Below are 22964 nucleotides of genomic sequence, written 5' to 3'. Positions count from 1 at the left end.
TCCACACAGTATGCTGAAGAAACTCAGGTAAACTCAAAAGAACGAGCAAAACCTTGATACTGAAGAAAATCTTTTTACCATCTCAGGGTTTCTGAGCTTCTGTACCAAACTATATTGACTGAATCTGAATCACTAAATCACTGACTGGGCCTTCGATTTTCTCCACCGAGTGGATCATGGTGGGGAATGCAGGGACAAAGCAGGGCTGAGAAAATGTAAGTCTGTGCTAGATAGGAATTACAATAAAATGTGGGCTACAAGTAGTCAAACAAAACATTTTACACATGTTAACATTAACGTGAGAGAATTTGAACACTCTTGTATAAACTCATTAAACTGGTTCAGTTGTGTTCCGTTTACCCAAACACAAAGCCTGACACTAGCCATTTTTCTTATTGCCCTCAAACTTGTCTATAGATGCCTGTCTGCTCAGTCTGGACCCAAACAGTGCACCCACATCTGTCACGCTCAAAGGGGAACCGAGAGGTGACGCGAAACGTAAAGAACCTGCAACCTCTTGATCTCCTAGTTAGATTTCAGCACTGTCGCCAAGTTCTGGGCAAAGAGTATCTGACTTCACGCTGTTACTGGGAAATAGAGTGGAGCAGGACGAACGTTGACGTCAGGGCCACATATAAAAAGAATCAACAGGACAGGCGAGGGCTCGGAAAGCATGATCGGGATGAATAACAAGTCCTTTAGCTTGGTCTGTCATCGTGAAGGCAATCACTTCTGTCACAATGGGAGGAGCATTAAAATAGCCACTCCACTTCCTCCCTCAAAAAGATTTGGGGTGTGTCTGGACTGGCCGGCTGGCACTCTAGCCTTCTACAGTGTCGCCAGTGACACAGCGACCCACCTGCATACATTCCAAACCACGTTTACAGAGCCCCTCCATCCCGCGTTTGGAGTTTACATGGGCTCAAAGCTGACACTTTGTCAGTTAGACTAGAGAGTCAATCAGCATATATTCAGTGCATACAGAGTAGTATATTATATATGAGATGTGATAGTAAAATGTGTGTCTCCTGTAGTCCATCTGCTGCATTGCATTGTACCAATTGTGTATATAATAGTTTAAGTTACTGCTGACCTCACAATCTTTTGGATATTGTTAGGTTCTAGTCCTCAGAGTAAACTCACACACTATGAAAGCTTAAACCAAGTTAATTCTTCCCAGAGGATCAAGACAGCTGCATTAGACAACGACATTTCACACAAGCACTGATATTTAACCCTTTCTCATAGGCCGAGTCTCCTCCTACACATCTGAACAGCCAACGCATCTCTGTTGCTAGACAGAACCTTAGTGATAACTGTTCTTCCTCACTTCATCTAACCTGACCTCTACCCCAAAGTGCTCACTCCCCAATTCAAGGCTGTCATGGTGATTGGTACCAAACTGTGTCTCTTCTCCTCGCATAGGATCCCTGATGGCTAACAATAACAGATCCTGACAATGTAAATGTTATACATTACCCTCTCTCCCTCAGTGACATGAATAAGTACATTTCATTCTCAGAACACAATAATACAGATAATAAAACTACTGTATAGTATATGAATGTTAATGAAGCATATTTTTCAGTCAGTTCTGGACTTAGTTTAAAATAGTCAAAACACTGCTCTTGAACCATTCATAATAAGGCCTACTTAATGGTTGGTGTCATAGTACAGCAATAAAAAGTTCACTGAATGCAAATAACAGTCTGGTTGTCCATTATATAAAACAATTATGTACACTTTATTCAAACAGTCATACTAGCAACCAGCAAAGCATCTAACTCTCCAGTATCAGTCAATCCACGTCATAATGAAAACACTACAGTTGGCAACCAATTGTCCATTTTTATCCCTTTTATACATTTCAGCAAACTTTAATTCAACATGATTGTGCTATTGTCTACACTGATTCTTACGGTGCAATGTGTTTCTCTTAATTGTGATTTGGAAGGCCCTCAGGAGCTCATCCAATATTACTTGTAGCCGGACACAGCTCTAAGAACTCTTGTACATCTTATGCGCTTTTCTCCTTCATACATTCAAGAGGGATTCTATTTCACATTTTAGCACCTCATAACACTAGGAACCTCATGGCCTGAACATATTAACACATTTGGAACATTTGTACTTCGTCTATGCATACTAGCACAGAAACGAGTCCTGGGCGTGTCTTAATAGCCCCTGCACCATCAACAGGAGACTTACCCATATTTCTGCACCTTCAGTAGTGTTCAGTCAGAGAGGAAGCACAGTCAAGTCCCAACCAAGTTTAGAGATTGGTCAAGCGCTCCTCCTTTTCTGTGGCTTAGACTGCAGTCTTGTCAATCCAGCTGACTAAGTGTTATTACGGTACTGTTCCACTGGTGTTGGGTCCTGCTCAGTCCGGGTCTGGCGCTCTGCTGCTGGTTGGCTCTGTGTCACTGACCTCCTCGTCGGAGTACACCCGCTCGGTGGAGGAGAGGAAAAGGCGCATGAGATCCTGGAAACGGGCACAAACCTAGAGGGAACACATTTAGGAGAGTTACGGTAAAGGAATAAAAAAATATATACACTGCTCAAAAAAATAAAGGGAACACTTAAACAACACAATGTAACTCCAAGTCAATCACACTTCTGTGAAATCAAACTGTCCACTTAGGAAGCAACACTGATTGACAATAAATTTCACATGCTGTTGTGCAAATGGAATAGACAACAGGTGGAAATTATAGGCAATTTAGCAAGACACCCCAATAAAGGAGTGGTTCTGCAGATGGTGACCACAGACCACTTCTCAGTTCCTATGCTTCCTGGCTGATGTTTTGGTCACTTTTGAATGCTGGCGGTGCTTTCACTCGTGGTAGCATGAGACGGAGTCTACAACCCACACAAGTGGCTCAGGTAGTGCAGCTCATCCAGGATGGCACATCAATGTGAGCTGTGGCAAGAAGGTTTGCTGTGTCTGTCAGCGTAGTGTCCAGAGCATGGAGGCGCTACCAGGAGACAGGCCAGTACATCAGGAGACGTGGAGGAGGCGTAGGAGGGCAACAACCCAGCAGCAGGACCGCTACCTCCGCCTTTGTGCAAGGAGGAGCACTGCCAGAGCCCTGCAAAATGACCTCCAGCAGGCCACAAATGTGCATGTGTCTGCTCAAACGGTCAGAAACAGACTCCATGAGGGTGGTATGAGGGCCGACGTCCACAGGTGGGGGTTGTGCTTACAGCCCAACACCGTGCAGGACGTTTGGCATTTGCCAGAGAACACAAAGATTGGCAAATTCGCCACTGGCGCCCTGTGCTCTGGCACGTGACAGACGTGACAGAGTCTGTAGGGAGGTCATACAGGCACGTGGAGGCCACACACACTACCGAGCCTCATTTTGACTTGTTTTAAGCACATTACATCAAAGTTGGATCAGCCTGTAGTGTGGTTTTCCACTTTAATTTTGAGTGTGACTCCAAATCCAGACCTCCATGGGTTGATAAATTTGATTTCCATTGATAATTTTTGTGTGATTTTGTTGTCAGCACATTCAACTATGTAAAGAAAAAAGTATTTAATAAGAATAATTCATTCATTCATTCAGATCTAGGATGTGTTATTTTAGTGTCCGCTTTATTTTTTTGAGAAGTGTATATATTTTTTTAAAGAGTTAGATCTTCCAACATAACGAGGTAATGTTTCGTAGACGGAGGTGGTGCCATAACTAAGTGGAAAAGGACCCATGTCTGATCTATTACTCTGTTGCAGCCGCTCTATAAAAAGACGCTACGCTTCTCTCTCACCTCATTGGCTGTCTTGTTGCCAAGTTGGGCGGAGACGGCTTCAAAGGTTATTTTATTTGCCCCCTTCTGCTGACAGGCGGTCAAGATGGCACGGTCCGCCTCCCTGTTACAAACAACGAAAACAAAGCAATCATGGGCCTGGAGAAATGTAACCACTCAAATTCATTGACAAAGGTATGGATGCAAGAACTGACAATCCATGAGAACATAGTAGTTGTAATGATGTTTTGAGGCTATTCCGTGTTTGTTTACATTTACTTTGTTCACAAACATTGGCGTAAACAAGCTTCTATTTTGGGTTCTGAGGATGGATGACAGTTGAACTAAGCTCATGTGCCATTTCTCTTGTTATAGTCTTCAAGAATCAAATGGGTACATATGAATTTATAAGTCAAAAAATGGATGTAGCAACTGCCCCTTTAAATGAGCATACAACAGAAGGACAGTGGCTCTAACCTGGTCCAGAGGATGACTTTCTCTCCACTGGGTGTAAGTGAGATGTTTTTGGCACAGACTGAAGGCTCAGGGTGGGTGTAGCGATCCCCTTCTTTCTCCTTTACTTGTGTGGCTTTAGTGCCTTGGCATCTCTTAGGTTTATTTGCTGGTGATGACTTCTGGGAAGTGGAGTTTGTGTTGGTCACATCACCACGGCCTCTGTTCTCAGTCTGACACTGCAACGGGGGCCGTAAGTGGAGCTCGTTGAAAAACACCCAGAATTCCCCCTGCAGGTGGGTGTGACCTCGGAGAAGGTTGGCTATCTGGGCCTTCACCTGAAAGATAAAGAGAGACATTTAATGTTCTAATCTACCATCTCTCGAATCTGAAAAATAAATGGACCCTCCTCCACAACGATATTTCACTCCCTTCTGCTTTGCTAGATTTGATAATTATGTTATACTGCTGTTTTCCACGACAGTTAGAACAGTCTGCTCATATGAGTGTGAAATCAATGTAGCACTCCCTAGCACACCTCCTTGATGCCAGCAGGACTGAGAGTAGGGCCTCCTTGAAGGACGCTCACTATCTTGCGGTAGTGGGAGGAGTTTTCCCCAAAGCTCAGCTCCAGTTGTCGCAGGAAGTGCCGGCTACGCTCAAACGCCTGCTGCTCTGACAGCTACGGCAGGGGGAGGAGGAAAAGGAAAATTAACACTGACCACTGTTACACACAAAAAACAGCTAGTTTTGATGTAATCACAGCCAAACACAGGTAATGGAGGAGTTTCAAAGTGTATATTTTCAAAGTGTATAGGAGGCCAAGCCAGCACATACCAGTCCACACTCCTGGGCTTGTTCGGGATGGAGGAAGGCAGCAAAGTCTCGGAGCAGCTCCGGCCACTTGTTCAGAACAGGTTTTAGCCTCATGAAGAGTTCCACAGAGGTATGCTCATCTCCGTCCTGCTCAAACTCATAGAGTACCTCCAGAAACTCCTCCACGCGCCCCGGCACCTCCTGCAGGGCATGACACACCTGGTCAGAGAGCAGGAGAGAGTTATATAGTAGGATATGCAGAGAGTTATATTTGCAGTAGGATTAAGGATTTCTTACATCCTCTTAGGTGGTTAAATTCCGTATATAGGGGATTTGGGGCGGTTCTGGACCGGTTCCAACTGACATTTTGGTATACAAAGCGCTCTGTGAATGTCGTAGGTTCCCGTTCCTTATAGTGACAGAAACCCCCATCTGCCTGCTCTGTGCTGCCACTCTCTCAGCGGAGCGGACTTGAAGTGTCAGGTTTCAGACCCCACATTTGCATAGAGAGTGACACGTCACATCTTCGGGCCTATCCAGACAAAGAATTGATTTGCTCTTCCTCTGAGTGACTGATATTCTCAGCTGGATGTAGAACTTGCATACATGTACTAACTAATTTCATAGAATTGAAACAAGACCGCGTTCTCTTGGTCACAGGAGGACAAAATGACTGTTTAAAGCCGAAGTTGTAAAGAATCTGCACACATTCGAACGGCGTCTCTGCGCCACTCAGTGGACGTTTGGGAGAAATGTATCTGTCGTCAGTTATATGAAATTGTGACAATATTGTCCTGTCACTAAGTATGGTCATATTTATTTGACTGTTATAAAAAAAGGCTAAATCTTATAGCACGTTGTTTCTAATTTGCTATTAAATTTAGAAAGCATGTTAGTCATTTCAACAACAGTTATTGTTTATGACCAACTCGTGAAAATAATCAAGTTTGGGTATGTCTATTTAGGCAGAAATCTAAATGATGTTGATGAGAGGTTGGCTATAACTGTGAATAGCGCCACAACGTATTGCATGGTGATGCACTGCATCCAATCGCAAGCTGCCTTATGCCGATGTGGTTTCGGAATGAATGCCACCCAGTACAATTCAACAAATTTTTTGGGCATTAGAGGGCTGTTCATCAGACAGAAAATGTAGCCCAAAGCCTTTGCAGCCTTTTAAGCACCTTGGGTGCGAGAAATGTGCTTTATAAATAAAATGAATCATCATCATTATTTACCCTGTTGAGATAATTCTGAGCGAAGGCTATTTCCTTCTTCTCCCTCAGGGGGTCGCTGTCGAGTAGGTCGTCATGGTCGTAGACGATCGGTGGGCTTTTGGATATCCCCTTGCTGCCGACTACTCCAGTGTGATGCTGCTCGTGCCTTGAGCTAGGAGGGTTGAGGCTACTACTATGACATTCTGGGAAGGACAAATCAAATCCAGCAGGTGTGGTTAGATGGGAGAGGAGGAGGACTCCCTAATTCCAAATAGACCCCTAGGACTTTGTAGAAATCTGAAAGGATTTAATAGCATTGACATATTTCATGAACCTATGTGCAGTGTTTCCCCTTTATGCATTTAGCAGCGGAGCACCGCCGCTGCCAAATCGTGGCCGCCACTGCAAGAAATGTAATAAAGTTTTATTTATAATGTAGATATATAGATGTATGCCACTGGAAGACACAAATCAGCCACCCCGCATAGGAAGACCCCACCCTTGCTAAATCTGCCACTGCTACTGAAAAAAATAAAACAAGAGGGAAAAAAAGAACTGTGTCCATCCATGTTGTGGCGTTTAAAGATAGGTGGGAAGCTAACCTGAAGGTGTGCCTGATCGTTCACCCTCTTCCAAGTCCTCTGACCTCCCCCCTGACGCCAGCCATGACAGTTTCTCCATCGTCTCCTACAAGGAAAGATAACACACAAACCCAAACTATGAGACGTGTGACATGTAAATAACTTGGTAAATAAAATGTATTCATATGTTCATGTAATATCAACGTGTCACATGACTTCACTCACCTGCAGCTCTGGCACGGACAATGTGGACTCCTCGGAAGCTGGTGACATCACTTCCTCTACCTCCTGATCTCTGTCTCCCCTTCCCTCTTCACCCTCCCACCCTCCATCCCCCATATCTGACGGCCCGGGCGATAGGGTCAGCGTTATCTCCTGCCCCGCCTCTGACTCTGACTCCTCAGCGGGGTCATCGGAGTCAACGCTCCCTGGGGGGCTGGCAGAGGACTCCGACAGGGCCAGGAGGGGCATATCAAAATCACCTCCATCCTCATCCACCCCATCTTCCTCCATTACAACTGTGAGATAGTCGTATGGGGTCAGAGCCTGGTCCAGGGCAGGTGGTTCTGTAGAAGCTAAAGGCTGGGGCTTCCCCTCACTCTTCAGGCTGCTTTTAGGTTTCTTTGTCACCCGCCGCCGGCTCGTCCTGGAGGAGTTTTTCTTGAATTGTTCGATAGGAGTCGTAGAAGAGACCGAGGTTTGGGTTTCGGTAACAGTGGAGGCTGTTCCACTACTCATGTGGGGCAACAAAAGGAGGTTTGCTCCACTGTTGGGGGCCACAGTATTCAGGTTTGTTTGGGGAGGGTTCTTGTTGTTGGGTGGAGGAGCTGGCAGCAGCCTGGGCAGCCTGCGGAGGTTGGCGAACGTGCTGAACTTCCGAGCAACCAGGTCTTTGGCCAATGGAGCGAAATGTGACAACCGGGAGGCCAACACCCTGGCGGAAGGGGCAGGACAAAGGACAGCTGCGGGCACTGGGGCAGGCAAATTGAGGATGACGTGCAGGGGCTTCTGGGAAGGTTTGGGTTGAGGCTTGAGGGGACGTTTCAGATGAGGCTTGGTGGGATGCTGAAGAGAAGGAGGTTTGAATGTTGCAGGCTGGATGGGCCGCAGTTTGTGGTGGGCCATGCACTGCTGAATCACAGCACCTGTCTGGGAATTATTTTCAGAGCATGTAGTTCCACTTCTCAGACTCTGGGTGTCGTTGTGCGATACAGCCAGGGACAGCGAGAGGTCACAGGGGGGTGGACGGTGCCAGCGCCTGAAGCCACAGCGCTGGAATGAAAGGCTGTCGGGGAGTTGGGTCGGGTAGCGAGTCCCGGGAGGGAAGCTGTAGTCCAAAGTTCTGGAGGAACTGAAGAGAAGAGTGACGAGTGGGGCTTTCTTTGATTGACATGCCGACATGGCTTCTGTATCCGGCGAGCTGTTGAGTTCTCTGATTGCCTCGTAGATATAAGGCAAACTTCTCTGTAGGAACAGAACAGTTACTTAAATCAATATGAACTATTTAGCTGGTTCCTGAAACGTCATCCTTTTTTTTCTTCATCTTCACTGAAATAAAGAAACTTCCAGTCCAAAACGACCTTTATTGTTAGAATATCTGACAATAACAAGCATAGGCAATATGGTGGACTCTCTCCTAGGACAAATGGAAGGCTAGGTGGCCAACAATATACAGTGGAATTACCTGGATTTCTGCATAAATTGGTCATAACATTTGATCTGATCTTCATCTAAGTCACAACAATAGACAAACACAGTCTGCTTAAGAGGTTATTAAACTAATAACACTCAAATTATTGTATTTTTCTTGCCTATATTGAATACATAATTTAAACATTCACAGTGTAGGTCGGGAAAAGTATGTGAAGCCCTAGGTGAACCCCAAAGAGACGAGATTGGAGATGTTGATTAGAACTGCCCTGCCCTATTAAAAAAAATTAATAATAATTTAAAAAACTCAAATTTGAGTTTGCTATTCACAAAAAGCATTGCCTGATGTGAAGCATGCCTCAAAAAAAAGAGATCTCAGAAGACCTAAGATTAAGAATTGTTGACTTGCATAAAGCTGGAAAGGGTTACAAAAGTATCTCTAAAAGCCTTGATGTTCATGAGTCCATCAGCACTGTTACTACTCTCCCTAGGAGTGGCCGTCCTGCAAAGATGACTGCAAGAGCACAGCTCAGAATGCTCAATGAGGCTAAGAAGAATCCTAGAGTGTCAGCTAAAGACTTACAGAAATCTCTGGAACATGCTAACATCTCTATTGACAAGTCTACGATACGTAAAACACTAAACAAGAATGGTGTTCATGGGAGGACACCACGGAAGAAGCCACTGCTGTCCAAAAAAAACATTGCTGCACATCTGAAGTTTGCAAAAGTGCACCTGGATGTTCCACAGCGCTACTGGCAAAATATTCTGTGGACAGATTAAACTACAGTTGAGTTGTTTAGAAGGAACACACAACACTATGTGTGGAGAAAAAAAGGCACAGCACACCAACATCAAAACCTCATCCCAACTGTAAAGTATGGTGGAGGGAGCGTCATGGTTTGGGACTGCGTTGCTGCCTCATTGCCTGGACAGCTTGCTATCATTGACTGAAAAATGAATTCCCAAGTTTATCAAGACATTTTGCATGACAATGTAAGGCGATCTGTCTGCCAATTGAAGCTCAACAGAAGTTGGGTGATGCAACAGGACAACGACCCAAAACACAGAAGTAAATCAACAACAGAATGTCTTCAAAAGAAGAAAATACGCCTTCTGGAGTGGCCCAGTCAGAGTCCTGACCTCAACCCGATTGAGATGCTGTGGCATGACCTCAAGAGAGCAGTTCACACCAGACATCCCAAGAATATTGCTGAACTGAAACAGTTTTGTAAAGAGGAATGGTCCAAAATTCCTCCTGACCGTTGTGCAGGTCTGATCCGCAACTAAAGATAACATTTGGTTGAGGTTATTGCTGCCAAAGGATGTTCAAGCAGTTATTAAATCCAAGGGTTCACATACTTTTACCACCCTGCACTGTGAATGTTTACACGGTGTGTTCAATAAAGACATGAAAACGTATAATTGTGTGTTATTAGTTTAAGCAGACAGTGTTTGTCTATTGTTGTGACTTAGATGATGAGATCACATTTTATGACCAATTTATGCAGAAATCCAGGTAATTCCAAAGGGTTCACATACTTTTTCTTGCCACTGTAGTTACTAACTATCCTAGGTGTTGATTTGTGATTGGGAAATGTAGTTGGTACCCTCAGCCATCCGGGCATGGCTCTCTCCTCTCTCTCCACTGAAGGGCGCAGGTCACCCGGCTTCACTCGCTCACAGGCCACCGGCATGGGAAGGATCACTTTCTGGAGCTGGTAGGCCTTTTATTTAAAAAAATAAATAATAATTGTTAAAAAAACGACGTGGGTAGAGGCGCTTTTTGAGGTCCATTCGTTCATATTGTTTATGGTCAATGCTAATGTTAGTTGAGTATTAGTTCATGTTAGTGGATATGTGGACAAATCTAGAGTGTGGATCACTCCCTCTCCTGGACTAAAGAACAGGTCCAGGTTAAGGAAACAACTAGAAACTGGAAATTTAGAACATTTGTGTGAACTATCCCAAACTATAAACAGTCGCCCGAACACATTTACTTTAGTAATAGTGCATATAATTTGTATATCCGGGTCCTACCTTGATGACGTTGTTGGGATGGGTGTGTTTACACTTCTCCATAATGTGGTCACGGAGCTGAGAGACCCTCTTGGCGCGGAGCAGGTAGTGACACAGCAGCTCCTTGGGCTGGAGGGTCTCCCCCAGGTTTCTCAGGCCCAGGACGATCAGGCTGGGGAAACAAGATGGCAGAGCGTAAATGACTCAGCCTACGGACTTAGTTCATTTGTCAGCGAGATATTAACATATAAAAAAAGCATGCAGAAATCTTCATTTTAGATTCCAAGTTTACGTACTACGGAAACAAAATGTGTTTAGGACAAGGTGTGCATTTAAAAGAGCATACACAGTACACTGAATAAAAATATAACCGCAACATTTAAAAGTGTTGCATGAGCTGAAATAAAATATCCCAGAAAAAGCTAATTTCTCAAAAATGTTGTGCGCAAATTTGTTTACACCCCTGTTATTGAACATTTCTCCTTTGCCAAGATAATCTATCCAGTGGACAGGTGTGGCATATTAAGAAGCTGATTAAACAGCATGATCATTACACAGGTGCACCTTGTGCTGGGGGCAATAAAAAGGCCACTAAAATGTGCATTGTCGTCACACAAGACAATGCCACAGATGTCTGAAGTTGAGGGAGGGTGCAATTGGCTTGCTGACTGCAGAAATGTCTACCAGGGCTGTTGCCAGAAAATGTCATGTTCATTTCTCTACCATATGCCGCCTCCCAACGTCATTTTAGAGAATTTGGCAGCATGTTCAAACGGCCTCACAACCGCAGACCACGTGTATGGAGTCGGGTGGACGAGCAGTTTGCTGATGTCAACCTTATGAACAGAGTACCCCATGGTGGCGGTGGGGTTATGGTATGGGCAGGCATACGTTACTAACAACTGCATTTTCTTAATGGAAATTTGAATGCCCATTGGCGTGCCATTTATCCGCTGCCATGATCTCATGTTTCAGCATGATAATGCACAGCCCCATGTCGCAAGGGTCTGTAAACAATTCCTGGAAGCTGAAAATGTCCCAGTTCTTCCATAGCCTGCATACTGACCAGACATGTCACCCATTGAGCATGTTTGTGATGCTCTGGATCGACGTGTACGACAACATGTTCCAGTTCCCGACCAATATCCAGCAACTTCACACAGCCATTGAAGAGGAGTGGGACAACATTCCACAGGCCACAATCAACAGCCTGATTAACTCTATGTGAAGGAGATGTGTAACGCTGCATGAGGCAAATGGTGGTCACACCAGATACTGACTGGTTTTCTGAACCACGCCCCTACCTTTTTTTGAAGGTATCTGTGACCAACAGATGCATATCAGTATTCCCAGTCATGTGAAATCCATAGATTATAGCCTAATGCATTTATTTACATTGACTGATTTACTTATATTAAGAGTAACTCAGTCAAATCTTTGAAATTGTTGCATGTTGCGTTCATATTTTCGTTCAGTATAATATGGGTATTCTATGAGGAATCAGATACAATATGGGCATTAAAAGGAGGTTATAACGTTTGGGCATTATATTGGAATTCTAAGAGGTCCTTCTTACCAGTCCTCTCCTGCAGTGAACATGCTGACTGAGCGGGCGGAGTGCAGGGCTGGGTCCAGGCTGACATGGGGCAGTAGCTCAGGGTACAGGAACACCGGCCGTGTGGCAAACAGCCATGCCAGCTGGGGTGGCATCGACGGGTGCTTCCGGACTGGCAAAGTGGTAACACACAACAAACCAGTTAGAGTGAGAGAGATTAATTAAACATGAATTAGGCCTACATCCTGAATGAGTTCAAACATTTTCAACTGAGGCGGGTACGTTGTAATTCAATTTAGTAAATTAGAAGTCGTCTTTACCTCATCGATTTGACTATCATCATGGCTCTCATGCATGCACACGCTTACCTCTCCTGCATGTTCGTGGCTCGTTAGGGGCTTCCTGGTAAGGGATTGGGGACAGTCTGAGCTCCTCCAGTAGTGACAGTGCCCCCTGTAGGTTACAGGCTCTGAACACACTGGTGAAGCCTGTCTCCACTGGGCCCTGGGTCAACTCCCCACGCTGGGTCAACTCCCCACGCTGGGTCAACTCCCCACGCTGGGTCAACTCCCCACGCTGGGTCAACTCCCCACGCTGGGCAAACATCTGTAACTCCATCTGTGAGTGATGGAGAGCGTGATGGAGAGTTGGAGTGAGAGACAGAGATATGGTGGGAGTACCAGAGAGAGAACGAGAGTATGTTTAGAAGTCGGTACAGCTAAAGGCACTAGTGAAAGTGGGTTTGTCAGTATGATTCTCTCTCTCACCAGGAACTGCTTGGTGGTGGCAGCTTCGCTCTGCAGTGCAGCCACCGGGCTGGTTAACATATGGACCTGGGTCAGGAGCTGGACGTGCTGCAGACGGAGAAAAATACAGTAATTACCGACCGAAAGACAAACAAAGGTTATCTTCATTGTGGATCCTTGACCAGGATCTCACTACCTAGGTTTTGATTTAGATGTTTGTTTTGACCAGGTTTGGCTCATCAAGATCAAAGCTCAATTACAAAATAGAGCACAAAGAAGGGTTTGGGTCAATTCCAATTTCATTTGAAATTCCTATTCAATTCTTGAATTCACTCATGGAGAATTTGCATTGAATTCAATTTTGGGTTAGAATTGAATATGTAAAATAATTTCATCTTTGGAATTGAACAATTGTACATTTCCCAGATAACGGAATTAATGCACGTAGTATAAGAAATGTAGTGCAGTATTTGTTTTTAATTAGTTAAACATGCATTCCTATATTTCCAGCTAGGCTGTCTGAACAGTGACATGATCAGCCTGAAAGCCTGAGGGAATTTTATTTGAATTTGTGGAATTGTTGGGGATATATTGAATTGGAAATAGAATTCTTAGAATTTACCCAGCATTGGAATTGAATTCTGTGAATTCAAAGACTGACCTGGAATTTGAATTGAATGAATTTACAGGGAGAGGGAATTGAATTAGAATTTGTGGAATTAACCCCAACCCTGACACAAAGCCAAGGACCCCAGACCTGCTGGACTTGCTGCTGCAGCTGGAGTCTCTGGTGGTGGGAGAGGGTGGGGGTGAATGGAGGCGGGGGCTCCCGGGGCTTGGTGATGAGGGCCCTGGGGACCAACAGACCCTGGCTCTCCAGCAGGGCCCGGCGACGCCGGATGGCGTCCAGCTGCTCCTTCACCGTACGGTAGCGCCCTGCCGTCACCTCCGCCATGGGGTCCTCCAACCTAGGGATCAAAGGTCAAACTGGGTCAGCTATACATAGGTCAAATCAGAGGAGGTTGAAAGTTGTCACAGTGTGGGTGAGTAGACGGTATAAAGGTTGTGATTAGAGGTTGAAATCAATATACAGAATTCAGTTTTGCAACTGAACTGACAGAATGTTATTCACTATTTATTCCTCGTGTCACCATTTCTATTTTTGTACCTTTATCTCTGCATTGTTGAAAAAGGACCCGTAAGTAAGCATTTCACTGTTCGTCTACATACCTGTTGTTTACAAAGCATGTGACAATTAAAACTGTATTTGATAAATGGAATTATTTACTTGGGAAGATGACAGTGTAACAAACAACATCAGAACAGTGTGTATAGGAAGTGGATACACCTACGGGATATCTGGCGGGGTGTTGAATGTGGGTGTCCCCAGGGCAGGTGCCTCTTCCTCCCTCTCCTCCTCTTCCTCGTGTCCCTCCCCATCTTGCTCCTGAGTAGTCAGCTCATCCTGGAACTGGAGCACACACACACAGAGACAGAGAAATAAACAATACATAGACAACCACACAGCATACCAAACACAGAGGGGTGAAGAAAGGACACAGAGTTTGGAGGGAAAGAGAGAGGGGAGACAAACACAACACAGATCCTCTCTTACTGTCTCAAACAACTCCTCCATCAACTGGTTCACTTCCTTTTCTGTGGGAGGGGGAAAAAATGAAAAATGGGAGATGAGGGTCAATGCCTGACATCGTCACATCCTAGATAACGTGACTCCATCTCATCACCATGGTAACTCACTGGTGATGCGGACGGCTCGGTCATTACGGTAATCCTCCACGTCGGGTTCGTCGCTCTCCGCCAGGAAGTTATACTCCGGGTCGTCGTCATCATCATCACCTTCCTCTAAAAAAAAAAGAAAAAGTCAAAAAGAAGAAGAGAGAACATCGAGAAAGAGGATCAGAGTGAGAGTAAGTGAGAAGAAGCAACTCAATATTAGGAAGGTGTCCTTAATGTTTTGTACACTCAGTCTAGATCAGGGATGGACAACTCCAGTCCCCAGGGGTCTGGTTGGCGTCACTTTTCCCTCAGCCCTATATCTAACAAAACTAATTGCATTGTAAACTAAAGACCAGGGATAGTTGATTATTGGAGTCAGGTGTGATAGCTGGGGCAAAACTATGTCACCAATCAGGCCCAGGAGGACTGTTGCCCATCCCTGATATAGGTAGAATAGAATTGTCCTACTGCTTACACCTATCCAGTCCTTTCACATCTACACTAGCGGCCGAGGGTAGTTGCTAGGCGTGGATTTGGAATTGAGCAGCACACACACACGCACCACCCCCTCACCATCGTTGTACATGTCAGAGGTCATGATGCCCTGCAGCCAGTGGGTCCACTCTGGGTCCTCGGGGGCGGAGTCACACCCGTACATGTCGGGCGTGATGTCAGGGGCACAGAGCTCTGCCTCCAGCTGTCCCATGGGGACGTCCCGGAGGGGCCTCTTGGAGCGGGTACGACACGCCATCAGACCGTCCGCCAGGGGTGGCTGTGAGAATGGTAGGGAGACAGCGGGGATGAAGGAAGAGGAATAGGGGGAATGTGGAAAGAGGGAGGAGGAAAGGTAGACCTGGAGGTTAGCAATGCAAAGGCATGTAAATCAATAAGTATGTCTTTGGACAGGTAGTTCAGGTAGCACCTCCGGTTTCACGTTTCAAAATGTTTTCCCTGTTTCAAGCCTACTGAACAGGACAAGGAAAGCAGAAATCTCTATCGCATTCCATTCTAAATCTATGAGCACTGCATTGATGGGTTGCGTCTAGCAGGAGCCATTATCTGGTGTGGGTGGTGGACGATTCCACACCAGGATAGGTCAAAAATATTTCAGATTGTTTTGGCAATTCTCACATAGAAACTTCACTGGGAGGAAAGATGTTTGACATTATTTTTACCTTGGAATCAATTTATTTTTGAAAATCATGAGAAAGTGGCAATTTTAAGCACTTTTTAGACCTATGCTTGGACCCTATGATGCGTGAACCATACATGATACAGACATCTTGGTGTCATCATACTCCTTATAGTGTGCTCTAAAATATGGAGTGTGTGTATATTCTGAAAAACTATTTGGAACATAAATATTTTTGTTGAATAAATGTTCAAAAGTACCTTTTTGATTTTGCTTATTTTTAGACATACTGTTTGTAACAATATACTCCTCTAACATGTAATATTTCCAGAGTGGGCTCTCTGGTACTTTCGAAGGGCTGAACTATTTTATACATAGAATTGACATAGGTCACCAACTACAGCCCACTGCACATTCAGCAAATCACCAGTAGAGGGAGTTCTCTTTGAATCCATTTTCCCAATCACTGTGTTGGTGGTGCTCATAAAATTAAATCAGAACTTCAAAATTATGCTAGCACAAGCCCACTGGAAATTTGATGTACTTGTAGAGTATATTGTTCCAAAGAATATGTTTTAAAATGAACAGAATCAAAATGGGTACTTTTGAGATATTAATATTCAAATGTTTAATGTATGTGAAAAATTGTGTTTCAGAATCTAGACATAGTCCATATTGTAGAGCACACAACAAGGAGTATAATGACACCGATGTCGTCTGTATCATGTACGGTTCACAGATTATAGGGCCTTACAGAAAGTATGTCCAGTATAGGCCTAAAAACAGCCACTTTAATCATGATTTTATTTGAAATGGTTTGTGATACAAAAGTTTTTTTGTTTTTTTTTTACATGTCAAACATTCTTCCTCCCAATAAAGTTTCTTTGTGAGAATTGCCAGAACAATCTGAGATACGGCCCTGGTACCTGGTAGGGCTCCAGGCAGACTGGGCCGATGGCCAGCTCCTCCTCCACGGCATGGAGCTTCTCCAGGAAGCTGAATTCTGGAGGGGCCCTGGTGGTATAGAATCCCTGTGGGCCAGAAGAGGAGGAGGGCTGGGGGGGAGGGGGAGGGCCCATGGGGACAACCTCCACCTTCAGGTGTCTGGACCTGCTGTGATTGACCTGGGAGGAAATTAGTTTCATGAGATATCAACATTGAAATGTATCTCACAAGAATATAACAATAAAAATATAATATTTTGCTATTTACAAAAGGCAATATTGTGTATATTATTAATTTTTACATAAAAAATTAAATTATGTTTTTACATATACGTTATTGCTTGAGGTAAAAATACAAATATTTAAAATTGTATTGAAGTCTGTCACCTGCATGGGGCTGCAGCTCCTGTCGTCATCCCACTCTGTGTGTATTTTCCTGTGGAAGCCTCCTCTGGTTCCCCTTGGAGACGAGGCCGTGCTCTCCATGTCACTTTCCTGAAATGTCTACAACACACACAAAGTCCAATATAGTCATTTCAATATATAGAGATGCAGAGAAATGTTATATTTATTTAAACCACTTACAATCATTTACGGTTGCCATTCTAAAGTTGATAAAGCTGAACTACTTTGTTTTGCTTCTTTAACCACACAACTCTGTAAGCATGATGAACGCCTGCCAATGTATGCAACAACAACAAAAACATGTTCAGTGCACAAGCTAACACAAAGCCCAATCCTATCTTACATCTTCCGCTGTCTCGTCCTCCTCCTCTTCGTCGGGGCAGTACTCTTCATCAGAGGAGTCTTCCTCCGCTAATTGAATGTCCACAAACTGTTGTGCCTGAAAACAGAGAAAAAAAAGAAACAGACAAGCACTTCAGCCCTTTCTAGTTGGGAGCCATACTTTCCAGTCAGGTAATGAGTGTCTGATACTACTTCCATAGCAGTATAATGGTGGTACCTTCTCTTTATTGACCTTTTTGATGGGGGAGATGTTCCAAGTGGGAATGACCTGAAATATCACAAAGATTGAATTACAAGACTCAATAGCAAAACATGACAAATCTAAAAATGTATGCTAAAAAACACACACACTAAAAGGCAGTGAACTCACCACTCCTTTTTCTACCACCTCCTTGAATTTGGAACGTGTCATCTTGGGCTCCTAAGAGGTAGATGAGAAAGATGTTGAATGAAAGTGCACACAGAGACTTGAACGTGTCAATTCTCAACTGGAAAAGTCTTCATTATGACATGGATATACAATGGTTGACACTCACAAAGACAGGCACGGCCTCCGTCTCATTGATGGCAGCTTTCATCATGGCCACCACATGCTCATTGGTGATCACTTCCTGTGGTTCAAAAGGTAAAAAAGGTTTCAAACCAGGCTTACAATCAGCCTGTCTGTATTCGTCTGTCAGTCTATGTGTACTATATGTGAGGTTGTAGGCAAATTGCTATTGTAGGAAATTGACGCGTCCACACTAGCTGTATAAGAAACATTGGCTAGGTTGCAGCTATTGGCCCCCCTCTGCACTCACGTGAATGATGTTGCGGACATTGGCGGTGGTCAGGTTATGTTGTCTGGACTTATTCTCCAGCTCACGGTCCAGCTCCCTGTCAATCTCCACCTCGGGACCGTCTCCTTCCTGCTGTCTTTCTCCCACCTCTCTGTCCGCAGCTCTCTTCTTCCTCTTTACCCCTACCTTCTTCCTGCTGCCCTTGTGTCCTCCGCCATGCCTTTCATCTGACAGAAAGAGAGAGTCAATCAGTCTTGAACTCCTACAGTATGCTTTACTCACGCCCCCTACCTGGGGCGGCAGGTAGCCTAGTGGTTAGAGCGTTGGGCCAGTAACCGAAAGGTTGGTGGATCGAATCCCCGAGCTGTCGTTCTGCCCCTGAACAAGGCAGTTAACCCACTGTTCCTAGGCCGTCATTGTAAATAAGAATTTGTTCTTAAATGACTTGCCTAGTTAAATAAAGGTAAAAAATAAAAGGAAAATAGTTAGCTGAGGGGTCATTTTGTACACTGTTCCTAACCTTGTTCATGTTGTATACAAGATGTGAGTACCGTTTCAGGATCAGTTGCTAAGGGTGGCCAGTTAATAGATATAGGTTTTCCTCACCCATAGTGATGACCAGGTCAGTGTCTGTATCCTCTTCTATCTGAGGGGGGCACTGTGCAGGGCTGCACTGGACAGCCTCCTCTTCATTCGCTACCTGACCTGGAGATCCTGCAAAGACAAGAGCCTCACTTATTTACCTATATATCAATTGCTTAGGTAGGACACACAAAACAGATAAAACGTATCATGAAACCTAAGTGTGAAGTGAGATCCCCTTTCCTTTGCCCCCTCCTCCTTTTCCTCTACTTACCCTCAGCAACAAGAAGGTCCACGCTGGGAACCTGGCCAAGCAGGCTTTGACTCTTGAACCTGGGAGACCGTCTCCATGGCGACGATGTCCCATGGACCTCCAGGCCTCTCTCCTCCTTGGAAGTGGTGACAATGCCACTGGCCTCTGTTGTGAGTGGTGATGGTACATTGTGGGATGCTGGTGGTCTTATAGGCTGTGGTTTCTCTGTCCTAATAGATTTGTCAGGGCCACCTTTGAGAGAGCTGGAGTTGCGTTTGCGGACCAGATTCATCATGTAGTACCACCTGTGAGATTAATTGAGAACAAGCATGATAAGAGTTTATGGTTGGGCATGTATTACTAGTCTAAAGTGTCTTCCTATCCTTGTGTCTTCTGGGCCCTTTGATTGGCACTGGTCTGACAATATGTGGGGGAAGCCATATGGCAGAATAGAATATCCTTGCTAGTCAGTATAAGATAATTAGATTTTACCTGTCCAGTTGTCAGCTCAGATTGGATGAGGGAGAGGAATGAGATGCACACTATGTTTTGTAAACATATGGGCACTACTCCTACTAATATTAGCTAACACTCAAAGCTAAAATGTCAATACTTATCTACTCAGCTCCTTTTGTAAAGCACTTACGTTAACTATCAGACCTCGCTATGTAACATAGCTAGCTAGAAGTAGTATGTATGAAGACGTTTGCATATCGTTAGCTTTAGTTGAAAGATGTTACTGAGTGAGTGGTGTTGGCCATGGCATCGTCAGTGGCATCAATCATCGTCACGCTTGTTGTTGTGGTGTGACGGCTAGCAAGCTAAGCTAGCTAGCTAAGTAGCTAACAAACTACCTTCGCTAATAGCCTGGCAATCATTCTCAACAGGACAACACGTCAACAAACTAATTTTCCACATAGCGAATAATATGTTGAAATTAATTGGTGAATATGAATTTACAAAACAAAACATTATCTTACCCGCCACAACACTGCTAGCTCCATCAGCGGTAAACGATGAAACCGGTAACAAACGTTCTGTTTCCTTCCTTCCTTCCTTCCCTCCCTCCTTGTTCTTCTTCGTCGTCGTCGATAAGGTTTAACGGTGGTTGGCGTCCAATAAATGTTGCATTACCGCCACCTACTAGACTGCCCTTATATTTTGCTTGAAAAATAAATAATTCAACAAATACCCTACCATTTAACACTACACTCATAAAAAATAAATAATAATAACTTTAATTAATAACCCCACTATGTAAATATATTTAGTCCTATCTCAGACCAACAACCTGTAACTCTTCTGATGTCAAGTCTCGCACACTCAAATACCTCTCTGCAGCTGCCACAACAATCTCAATTTTCTGCGACTTACGTTCCATCCCTGCAGTACAGTTGATAATCATTGCTATAAATGCTAAAAATCCAATCTTACATATATCACTTGTTGGCCTATCTCTCTGTACTGGTACAGATCTACTATTCACACCACTCCTCACAGGATCCCTCCCCTTGACCCAACTCAACCTGCCTCTCTCACACGGGACATTTCTGATCCTCAACCCCATGGGCACCCTTACAATTAACACATACCACTACTTTCCCCAATGCCACACATTCCTTTGTCTCATGCCCTTCTGCGCACAACATTATGTTTCCAGGTGTAACACAATCATTTTCTTCTTCTTCTTCTTCTTCTTCTATGATATCATGGCGGTCCGCAAACAATCGTTTAAGTGCATGCCGCCACCTACTGTGCTGGAATGTACGATCAATCATGACCTGTCCAATTCTGTACTTCCATGAAAATAAAATACAAATAAATCCCTACTAACTTTTTCCCCTCACCAACCCCATTAACCTTTATCTATATCATACTGAAACACTCCACCCATAGGATTGTTCAGCATGTCAACAACCATTTCAACAGTAACATTGTTACCCCCAATATCTATTTTGCTGTCTCCACAATAACCTCCAACCTGGCATTTCTGCTTTCCACAACCCGAGTTGTATTGATAACTTTACCAATAAAAGCTATGAAGTCAACTTTATTTATTATCAAAGTGTCATTTGACACCGCATATTCATAACAAGATTTCTGAACGGGCCTCGAAACCAAGCCAGGACCATCAGAAGCACCAACCCCGACAGTAGTCCACCTAGTACAGGAGCAGTCATGGAAGCTTCATCAGTCTGACAGTAGGTCCACCTAGTACAGGAGCAGTCATGGAAGCTTCATCAGTCTGACAGTAGGTCCACCTATACAGGAGCAGTCATGGAAGCTTCATCAGTCTGACAGTAGGTCCACCTAGTACAGGAGCAGTCATGGAAGCTTCATCAGTCTGACAGTAGGTCCACTAGTACAGGAGCAGTCATGGAAGCTTCAATCAGTCTGACAGTAGGTCCACCTAGTACAGGAGCAGCCATGGAAGCTCCATCATTCCACATTGCAGTTCCACAAGTCTGTCTTACAGCCTCTGCATACGATTCATCATGACTAATTCTATATCTCTGAGCCTCTCTAGCTGCTCTCTGCACCTGGCATCCACCAAATACTGCACCATGCCCCACCCCCCCACAATTACAACACTTAACCTTCACATTGCTCCCACATTCAACATAATCATGTTCCTGACCACACTTGGCACATATTTTCCTTCCTTTACATTGAACAGCTACATGTACCATTCTTTGGCATTTATAACACTGCAATGGGGATGGGGACCAATTCTCTGACATTGAAACTAAGGAATCCTATCTGTACTTTCCCAGGCATAACCTTCTCAAACCTCAACAGCACTGATAGGCTTCCACTTCTTTGATCGTCTTTCCTACTGATCAACCTTTTGGTCTCAATCACTCTTCCTCCCTTCACACATTCTTTAATATCATCTGTGGACATATATATTGGGACCCCAGTGATGACTCCCCTCAATCTAGCATAAAGACCAGGGACATGACTTTTAATCTTCTTCCCATTAAGCTTTACCATTTTCACAATCTTCTATTGCTAAGCCTGGCTACCACAAAATATGAACAATATGTCATTTCCAAGGAACCCAGCTAATTTGACTTCACCTCTTTCTCTATGGCATTAGTTATTCAGATAGGGTGTAAAGGCCCTGTGGTCTCATCATTTCTATTGTGTTATTGACTGTATGTTTGTTTATCCCATGTGTAACTCTGTGTTGTTTGTGTCGCACTGCTTTGCTTTATCTTGGCCAGGTCGCAGTTGTAAATGAGAACTTGTTCTCAACTGGCCTACCTGGTTAAATAAAAAAAATAAAAAAATAAAATGCTATCACCACTTTCCACTCCAACACATCATTACTCTTGCTTCCTACCTTGGACCTCTTTATGCATTCTTTAGAAGATGCTCCACTGCTTTCTGTATCATGATCTCTCTTCTTCCTGTCTTTCTACTGCCGACCATTCCGATCCTTGACCCTCACGGGTGTAACTCTTCATCTTCTTCTTCTTCTTCTTCTTCATTAGAGTTTAACGGCAGTTGGCATTCAATATGTTGCATTAAAGCCCCCAACTGAACTATAGTATAAATGGGGAAACGGGAAATATAAAATACAACATTACGCTACCAACTAACCCTACACTCATTAAAACCCACCCCCTTATTCCACTACTTTAACCCCATCTGATCCTACCCCAGGCTAAAGACCTGAGAGGACGGGACACTACCACTCCACATACCCTGTAACTTCTGAAGTCAAATCTCGTACCCCCAAGTAGTTCTCTGCAGATGACACCACAGCATCTATTTCTGTGACTTACATTCCATCTCTGTGGTACAGTTGATAACCATTGCTATGAACGCTAAGAAGCCAACCTTACTGAAACATACAGTGCCTTCGGAAAGTATTCAGACCCCTTGACTTTTTCCACATTTTGTTACGTTACATCCTTTTTCTAAAATGGATTAAATATAAATAAATCCTCAGCAATCTACACACAATTCCCCATAATGACAAAGCCAAAACAGTTTTTTG

General features: G+C 44.2%; 1 protein-coding gene across 3 annotated transcripts; it reads right to left on the bottom strand.

The window, feature by feature from the left end:
* Positions 1-1720: 1720 nt before the first annotated feature.
* LOC111954990 (GON-4-like protein) lies at positions 1721-20035 on the bottom strand. Of its 3 annotated transcripts, none has more exons than XM_023974989.2 (28): positions 19939-20035; positions 18980-19263; positions 18730-18837; positions 18145-18350; positions 17881-17955; positions 17715-17765; positions 17562-17612; positions 17346-17441; positions 16985-17101; positions 16580-16777; positions 15095-15293; positions 14543-14647; positions 14400-14440; positions 14137-14255; positions 13542-13752; positions 12806-12892; positions 12407-12656; positions 12060-12210; positions 10505-10655; positions 10075-10191; positions 7040-8278; positions 6836-6920; positions 6255-6436; positions 5038-5235; positions 4739-4882; positions 4225-4538; positions 3769-3871; positions 1721-2500 (listed from the first exon to the last, which is right to left on the bottom strand). In XM_023974989.2, the coding sequence occupies exons 2-28, from the start codon at positions 19251-19253 to the stop codon at positions 2381-2383; spliced, it is 4992 nt and encodes a 1663-aa protein (XP_023830757.1). In that variant the 5' UTR covers positions 19254-19263; positions 19939-20035; the 3' UTR covers positions 1721-2380. The 3 variants fall into 3 exon arrangements, with proteins under 3 accessions (XP_023830757.1, XP_023830759.1, XP_023830758.1); XM_023974991.2 differs by having other exon boundaries at positions 5038-5217; XM_023974990.2 differs by having other exon boundaries at positions 17577-17612.
* Positions 20036-22964: the final 2929 nt, after the last annotated feature.

Source organism: Salvelinus sp. IW2-2015, linkage group LG30 (genome assembly GCF_002910315.2).
Source record: "Salvelinus sp. IW2-2015 linkage group LG30, ASM291031v2, whole genome shotgun sequence".
NCBI classification, from domain to species: domain Eukaryota; kingdom Metazoa; phylum Chordata; class Actinopteri; order Salmoniformes; family Salmonidae; genus Salvelinus; species Salvelinus sp. IW2-2015.
The sequence above is the reverse complement of the archived record's forward strand: the minus strand, read 5'-3'. Positions and strand labels throughout refer to the sequence as shown.

Coding starts and splice junctions, on each gene's coding strand:
- LOC111954990 (XM_023974989.2), bottom strand. CDS start 19,253: ATGATGAATCTGGTCCGCAAACGCAACTCCAGCTCTCTCAAAGGTGGC. Junction 13,753..14,136: donor AACACCCCGCCAGATATCCC/GTAGGTGTATCC, acceptor TTTGATCCCTAG/GTTGGAGGACCCCATGGCGG. Junction 10,656..12,059: donor TTCACTGCAGGAGAGGACTG/GTAAGAAGGACC, acceptor TTGTTTCCCCAG/CCTGATCGTCCTGGGCCTGA.